At 38.2% G+C, this 8,990-nt stretch overlaps 1 protein-coding gene across 1 annotated transcript; it reads right to left on the bottom strand.

Annotated features, from left to right (window-relative positions):
- Window positions 1-1,328: 1,328 nt before the first annotated feature.
- On the bottom strand, window positions 1,329-2,288 carry LOC129503416 (olfactory receptor 1P1-like). Its single transcript, XM_055315466.1, has one exon. The coding sequence runs from the start codon at window positions 2,280-2,282 to the stop codon at window positions 1,329-1,331; it is 954 nt and encodes a 317-aa protein (XP_055171441.1). The 5' UTR covers window positions 2,283-2,288.
- Between the last annotated feature and the right edge of the window lie 6,702 nt (window positions 2,289-8,990).

Below are 8,990 nucleotides of genomic sequence, written 5' to 3'. Positions count from 1 at the left end.
ATATTAGAAAGAAAGAAATGCCCAGCTGTTTAAAGCTATAATCATTTGGAGTTTCTCTGTTTTAAAAGACAAAAAAAAAAAAAAGACAAACCACATGCATTTTCTCCCACAAAGTTCCAGTTAGGTAGGCAAGAAAAAAATATCAATAATTTTATTTCAAAGAAGAGAAGACTAGACATAGAAAAATAAGTGGAAGCACTGAGGTTAAGATCTGACTCCTGGGCATCAGTCTAGGACTCTTGCCTTACAAAGCTCTGCAATGAATTTGTTCCATGGCCTCAACTTTATTTATTTCTTTTTAAAGATTTTATTTATTTATTCATGAGAGACACAGAGAGAGAAGCAAAGACAAAGGCAGAGGGAGAAACAGGCTTCCTGCAGGGAGCCTGATGCACAACTTGATCCCAGCGCTCTGGGATCATGACCTGAGCAGAAGGCAGACACTCAACCACTGAGCCACCCAAGCACCCTGCCATTGTCTCAACTTTAGACAATGATTTTGTATTCACTCTCAGACATGGTATGGAATTGCGACTTTTCCACTGTAGAAATAAAAATTCATAAGCCTCAGTTATCTTTAATTTGGTCTTGGTTGAGTGAGGCTAGAGGCTACAAGTTTCATCAGAAAGAACCTTGAGAACACACAAGATTCCTTTACTGCAAATGTGAAAATCAGCATTCACAATCAGCTATTACCTAAGCAGATAAGGAATAAGTTCAGAGAGTAGCTACACACTAGTTGCTATAATATTTAATTTAAATTTATTTATTTTATCTTCTCATTATAAACTGTTAAAAAATCTGCTCACTGACAATGACATAGATCATTCCATATTGTTGAGAGCTTTGTTTTAATAGTTACTAAGATTTTTGACTCATGATCTTGAAGCATTGTTCATATAATTTCCTATTTTTGTAAGAAAAAAGTATATGTGTGCATATATACTTAAAGTTGTAAACTCTTTGCCATCCAATATTGACCTTATTTGCTAATATTTTTATCATTAACCCACTTTCCATGACCTCACTAATTGAGTTTTAGTGAACTGGCATAAAAGGCTGCACACTTTTAGAATTAGAAATGTTGCAAAAGGCATTTTTCCTTGTGAAAAGTTATAAGTAAAATAAATGAGTAAATAAGCAACTCCCAACATACTAACTTTAAAACATGATGTAAAATCTTGATTTTCCTCAATAACATCACTCATGAAGGAGGGAGTGGTGATAAAGCATATATGGGAGTAAGAAGTAAAAAACCTGAGGTAGAAATTTCTGTGAAATTCCTCACTGGAGGGAGTGGGGGGCACCTTGCAGTAGCACTACAGAAGTCACTGGCCCCGTGAAAAGAAGACTTTGCCTCTGAGAAATCTCCCCAAGGCACGCTTCATGTCTTTGTTCCGCAGGCTATAAATGAAGGGGTTCAGCAGGGGAGTTACCACTGTGTACATGACAGCAGCTGCTGTATCCTCTTCTATGGAGTTGGAGGAAGATGATGAAGGACACAGATAAGCCCTGATCACTGTTCCAAAGAACAGAGCAACAACAGCAAGGTGTGACCCACAGGTAGAGAAGGCCTTGTGCCTTCCCTGGGCGGAGGGGACTCTGAGGATGGCTGAAACTATGTGCATATAAGAGACCAGGATGAGAATGAAGGGGATTAAAATGACTGCTCCCCCCAAGAAGAGGAGCACAAGCTCATTGACTTGAGTGTCAGAGCAAGACACCTTCATCAGAGGTCCCAGATCACAGAAGAAGTCAGGAATGATTTTCTTAGAGCAAAAAGAAAGTCGAAAGATGAGGAAAGTGTGGGTCATGGCAACAAGACTCGTAAGGATCCAGCAAGCAGTAACCAGGAGGGTGCAGCGCCGGCGGCTCATGATCATCTTGTAGTGGAGAGGGTGGCAGATGGCCACATAGCGGTCATAGGCCATTGTGGCCAGGAGAAAGATGTCCATGTCCCCAAAAGTCAAGAAGAAGTAGAGCTGAACCAGGCATCCCGTGTAGGAAATGGACCTGCTCTGGGTCTGGATGTTAACCAAGGCCTTGGGCACAGTGGTGGAGGTGAAAAGGATGTCCGCACAGGAAAGGCTGGCAAGGAAGAAGTACATAGGTGTGTGGAGATGCGCATCAGTACCAATGGCCAGGACAATGAGCAGGTTTCCAGCCACAGTGATCACATATATCCACAGGAACAGCAGGAAAAGGATATTCTGCTGCTCTGGCTGCTCTGAGAGTCCCCAGAGGAGGAACTCAAAGCTGTTGGTCTGGTTCCCTCCTTCCATGAGCCCAGAAGTCTGAGAAAGAGACCTCAAATGAGATCCATTAAAACTCTCTAAACATACTTTACTCTATATGATTGATGAATGTGATGTGCCATTCTCTGAACTCTAGAGAAGAATGAACTTAGTGTATTTGTTGATCACATACTATGTGCACTGTACATTTTTACTAAAACTTAACTAATGTGCTATGAAGTGTGAGAGATACAATTTAAGAGAAAGTAATTTTTTTCCTGGTTTATTTCTCTATACTCCTTTCTGCCTTAGATTTCTTCAGTTGTAATTGCTATTTCTTCAGCTATATTCTCTAGGGTGGCAAGAAGCTTTCATTCATTCATTCATTCATTCATTCATTCATTCCACAGAGACTAAGCACCAGCTCTGGACCTGTTAGAGTGCCAGGTAAATAGGATATTGATAACCCTTACCTCCTGAGAATTTTCAGTCTAATGGGATAGACATAACTGTCTAAGCTAAAATCCTATATTTTGATTCAGGGTTCTTTACCCATTCAACTCTCATAAATCACTCTCAGACTCCAGACTACCTGTTCTGATCCACCATGCCTAAAACTGAGTATTTGAAGATAGTTTTCATATTATCCATTCTGCCAGAAATCAATTTAACAATCAGCTATTTAGGGATCCCTGGGTGGCGCAGTGGTTTAGCGCCTGCCTTTGGCCCAGGGCGCGATCCTGGAGACCCGGGATCGAATCCCACGTCGGGCTCACGGTGCATGGAGCCTGCTTCTCCCCCTGCCTGTGTCTCTGCCTCTCTCTCTCTCTCTCTCTCTCTGTGACTGTCATAAATAAATAAATAATTTAAAAAAATCAGCTATTTAATAAAGATACGTACAATAACTCTTCTTCAGTTATCCGTAATGACAAAGAATGAATCATAATATCTAATTTCCAAAATCTCCAAAACTGGTTGGATGTATGTACATATGTACACACACGCATGGACACACACACACACACACACACACACTTCTGAGGCAAAGCAAACTGAGGCAGAAAAGGAATGTAGTTCAGAATCTTACCCAATGGATGTGGGCAACATATTGAGGCAAACTCTTGAATAAAGGCCAGGCAAGAGAATGCCCTAGATAGGCTCAGAGATGGGAAGATTTCGAATATGAGGTGAAGGAGGAATTGTAGGCTGAGATAATGCTAGGAAGAGAACTAAAAGTCAAATTTGGGAGTATAAGGAATAGAAAGTAAAGAATTGAACTTCATCGGTACATTTTAAGGACTGCAAAAACCATTTGAGCAGGAAGAGCTATCAGTGCTTAATTAGGCTCAATATATGAAAATTCTGCTCCTTTCCCATGTATAGAACCAACTGAGGGTTAGTCAGAGACAGTTAGTCATATGGAGAAAAAGAATCAACTTTGTTACTGAAAAAGACCAGGTTGGAGAATTTATATTAGTTGTGTTCACTAAGTGAGTTTTGTTATCTCCTCCAAAATTAAAACCAAATTAAATCCTCCAAATTAAATCTGCCCTTCACAGGCTCAGTTGGACAGTCATGGGCCTCTCTAGAGGAGAACAACCTGCCCTCATTAAACATAAAATGTGGAAGAACAGAACAAAGTGAGTTTTTCTGAAAGTGATCAGGTTCCTGATGAGAACAGAGAAGCTGAGACCCAAAATTCAGCAATCAGAGAAGTCACTCCAGGTGCAAAGAGAGCAGAGGTTCAGGGCTATTAGTCTCAAAAGACACATCAGACTTAAATAAACATCTATCATCCAAGACAGATCAAGTCATTAAAAAGTAAATAAGAATAGGGGTGCCTGGCCGACTTGGTCAGTAGAGTATGTGACTCTTGATCTCAGGGTCATGAGTTCAAGCCCCATGTCAGGGGTAGTGTTTACTTAAAAAAAAAATTATCCTTAAAAACACTTTTTTAAAAAGTAAGTAAGGGGATCCCTGGGTGGCGCAGCGGTTTGGCGCCTGCCTTTGGCCCAGGGCGCGATCCTGGAGACCCGGGATCGAATCCCACGTCGGGCTCCCGGTGTATGGAGCCTGCTTCTCCCTCTGCCTGTGTCTCTGCCTCTCTCTCTCTCACTGTGTGCCTATCATAAATAAATAAAAAAACAAAAAAAAATTAAAAAAAAAGTAAGTAGAAAGAATACGAAACAATAAGATATGTGTGTGAATACATGCATATGAATATGTATATAAATATTTATGTATACACATTTATATAGACATACATAATGTACATACATATGTATGTCTATATAAATGTGTATATATAATTTATATTAGTGTGTTCCAGTAAGAGTAATAAATACTACTTTCAAGTTCCTAGAGAGTGTATTAAAAAAAAATACATAAGGCCACAGAGAAAACCTCAAAAAATCCCCAAAAGCAGAAATTTGATTAATGATCTCTGACAAAATTGCAATAAAAGTAGATGTTAATAACAAAGCCAAAATACAAAAATAGCCTTTCAACCTGGAAAAAAAATGTTGCAAATATCTCTATTAAATAATTCTGAGGTCAAAAGAGAAATAAAATCTAAATTTCAGAATACTTAGAAAATAGTAATAGTAATATTATGTACCAGAGTCTATGGAATATTGCTAACATGGTACTAAAAGGAAAATTCATTGCTTTAAATACTTATATGAATAACAGTAAATTATACACAAATTAAGCATCTGAAGCAAAATGATCAATAAAAATAAATGAACTGGAAAAAAATTAAAGCAAAAGTAGAGTCCAAAATCAGAAAACAAACAAAGTAAAAACAAAACAATAACAAAATACTTCTTTGGTTTTTTTTCAACAAATAGTGCTGGGACAATGGGGTATCTATCTACAAAAGAATGAATGGGACCCCTACCTTAGATCATACAAAATTAACTTGAAATGGATCAAACATGTAACTGTAAGAGTTAAAACTATAGCAATCTTAGAAGAAAATATAAGCATAAATCTTCATAACTTTGGATTAGGCAATAGTTTCTTAGATATGACACCAAAACACACTCAAACAGATAACAAGTGATGCTGAGGATGGAGAGAAATATGCTGCTAGTGGGGATAAAAATGTTTCTGTGTCTTTGAAAAACAGTCTGACAGTAGTTTCTCAAAAGGTGAAACATAGAATTGACCCATAATGACCCAGAAATTCCATTCCTAGCTATACAAGACTAATAAAAACATATCTCTACACAAAAATTTGTACACAAAAGTTCATAGCAGCATTATTCATTCAGACAAAAACTGAAAATGACCCATATGGCCACCAACTGGTGAATGGATAAATAAAATATAGCATATCTATAAAATGAAAGAGTATTTGGCAATAAAAAGAAATGAAGTACTTATACATGCTACAACATGGGTGGAGCTTGAAAACATTTTGCTAAGTGAAAGAAGCCAGACATAGAGGACAACATATTATATAATTCAATTTACATGAAATTTCCCAAATAGTCAAATTTATAGAGACAGAAAGTAGATTGGTGGCTGCCTAAGGTTTGGACGGATGGACAAGGGGGGGTGATAGCTAATAAATGTAGGGTTTCTTTTGGGGTGATTAAAATGTTGTAAACTTACTGTGGTGATTGTAGCACAATTCAATGAATACAGAATATAAAGAAGCTGTTGAACTGTATACTTTGGATATATTGTGGTGGTATGTGATTTGTATATACTGAAAAAAAATCAATATAAGAGATAAGTCACTTGCTAACCTAATCAAGCAAAAATAAAGGGGAAGAAGCAGGGAGAGAAAGACACAAATAAACAAAAAAAATGACAAAGGAGGACATAAACTGAAAAAAGAAATTATTTAAAAATCACAAGACTACTTAGCTAGAGTCCATGCAAGTAAGTGTGTAATGCTGGGTGAAATGAATAATCTTTGGAGAATACAAGGTACCAAAAGTAATACTGGTAGAGATGAAAAATATAAGCCAACCACAGTCCACAAAGAAAAATAAATGTTGTGTTAATCATTTTTCTCTTGGTAAATCTGTGGTAGAAAATATCCTCAAATCACAATAGCTTACAAAAAACAAAGGTTTATTTCCTCATTTATATTGCACGTCAACTGCAAATTGTATGTAGCTCTGATTAGTGCTGCCTCATACATCTTCTTCACTCTGGGATTCAGTCTGAAGAAACAGCCCTTATTTGGGACATGCCATTCTTAAGAGAAAAAAAGAGCTTATAAAAATGCACAATGGTTCTTACAGCTTTTGCTTGGAACTGGTACACATCATGTCCACTCAATTTCACTGTTAAAACAAGTATCATGGCTAACCAGACATGGGAGGGAAACAACTATAACCTTCCACAGGGAGGGAGTGCAAACGGCATGGCAAATAATGGGAGTGTATATAGTTGACCCTTGAAAAACACAAGTTTGAGCTGCACGAACCCACTAACACAGATTTTTTTTTTATAGCACAGAACCGTAAATGTGTTTTCCTTATGATTTTTTTTTCTTTTTTGTTTAAGATTTATTTATTTACTTTGAAAAAGAGAGAGAGAGCAATCAGGGGGAAGAGAAGAGGCAGAGAATCTCAAGCAGACTCCCTGTTGAGCCAGAGCCTCATGCAGGACTTGATCTTATCACCCTGAAACCATGACTTGAGCCTAAACAAAGAGTCAGACACTTAACCAATTTAGCCACCCAGGCACCCCTCCCCCTTATGATTTTCTTTTTCTTTAAGATTTTATTTATTTATTCATGACAGAGAGAGAGAAAGAGAGAAAGACAGGCAGAGGGAGAAGCAGGCACTGTGCAGAGAGCCCAACATGGGACTCAATCCCAGGGCTCCAGGATCACGCCCTGGGCTGAAGGCAGCGCTAAACTGCTGGGCCACCCAGGCTGCCCCTGATTTTCTTAATAACATTTTCTTTTCTCTAGATTATTTTATTGTAAGAAAATAGCATATGATACATATACAAAATATGTGTTGAGTGTTTATGTCGTAAGTAAGATTTTTGGTCAACAGCAGGCTGTTATAGTTAAGTTTTGGGGGAATAAAAAGTTATAGAGAACCCAGAAATGGGCCCTCAGCTCTATGGTCAACTAATATTCAACAAAGCAGGAAAGAATATCCACTGAAAAAAGGACAGTCTCTTCAATAAATGGTGCTGGGAAAATTGGACAGTCATGTGCAGAAGAATGAAACTGGACCATTCTCTTAAACCAGACACAAAGATAAACTCAAAATGGATGAAAGATCTAAATGTGAGACAAGAATTCATCAAAATCCTAGAGGAGAAAAAAAAAAATCCTAGAGGAGAACACAAGCAACACCCTTCTTTGAACTTGGCCACAGCAACTTCTTGTAAGATACATCTATGAAGGCAAGGGAAACAAAAGCAAAAATGAGCTATGGGACTTCATCAAGATGAAAAGCTTCTGCACAGCCAAAGAAACAGTCAACAAAACTAAAAGACAACCTACAGAATGATATTTGCAAATGACACATCAGATAAAGGGCTAGTATCCAAGATCTATAAAGAACTTCATTAAACTCAACACCCAAGAAACAAACAATCCAATCCTGAAATGGGCAAAAGACATGAACAGAAATCTCACAGAGGAAGACATAGACCTGGCCAACATGCACATGAGAAAATGCTCTGCATCACTTGCCATCAGGGAAATACAAATTAAAACCACAATGAGATACCACCTCACACCAGTGAGAATGGTGAAAATTAACAAGGCAGGAAACCACAAATGTTGGAGAGGATGTGGAGAAAGGGGAACCCTCTTGCACTGCTGGTGGGAATGTGAACTGGTGCAGCCACTCTGGAAAACTGTGTGGAGGTTCCTCAAAGAGTTAAAAATAGAGCTACCCTATGACCCAGCAATTGCACTAAGATACAAATGCAGTGAAAGACTGAGACACCTGCACCCCAATGTTTATAGCAGCAATGTCCACAATAGCCAAACTGTGGAAGGAGCCTCGGTGTCCATTAACTGATGAATGGATAAAAAAGATGTGGTCTCTATATACAACGGAATATTACTCAGCCATCAGAGAAGACTAACACACCCACCAGTTGCTTCAGTGTGGATAGAACTGGAGGGTATGATGCTGAGTGAAGTAAGTCAATCAGAGAAGGACAATCATATGGTTTCATTCATACGGGAAATATAAAAAATAGTAAAAGGAATTATAGGGGAAAGGAGAGAAAATGAGTGGGAAAAATTAGAGAGGGTGACAAAGCATGAGAGACTTCTAACTCTGGGAAACGAACAAGGGGTAGTGGAAGGGGAAGCGGGCAGGGGGGGTTGGGGTGACTGGGTGATGGGCACTGAGGGGGGCACTAGATGGGATGAGCACTGGGTGTTATATGTTGGCAAATCAAACTCCAATAAAAAATATACAAAAAAATTTTTAATTTTTTTTAAAAAAGGAGCTCTGCTAAAGGCATCCAGTCAGCCAGCAAATAATAGAGAGTGTGAAGTAACTGCGAGGATAATGTCAGCATCTGAGGATTCAGAAAGATGATGTAAAGGAGGCTGGGTAGGAGAAGATATAGATGATAGATTTTCTCCATTCTAGCAAAGACAAGCTAGAAACAGAAATAAGGAAAAATTCACAGGAACAAGAACAAAATCCCTGAGATACTTAGACCTAAGTGCAACAAATAAAGCATAAGACCTATAGGGAAAAAAAACTATAAAATTTGATCAAAGAAAATCAATCAGTATATAAAAAATGGAAA

Source organism: Nyctereutes procyonoides, unplaced genomic scaffold (genome assembly GCF_905146905.1).
Source record: "Nyctereutes procyonoides isolate TBG_1078 unplaced genomic scaffold, NYPRO_anot_genome, whole genome shotgun sequence".
In the NCBI taxonomy this organism is placed as follows: domain Eukaryota; kingdom Metazoa; phylum Chordata; class Mammalia; order Carnivora; family Canidae; genus Nyctereutes; species Nyctereutes procyonoides.
This window is presented reverse-complemented; position numbering and strand designations above follow the sequence as displayed.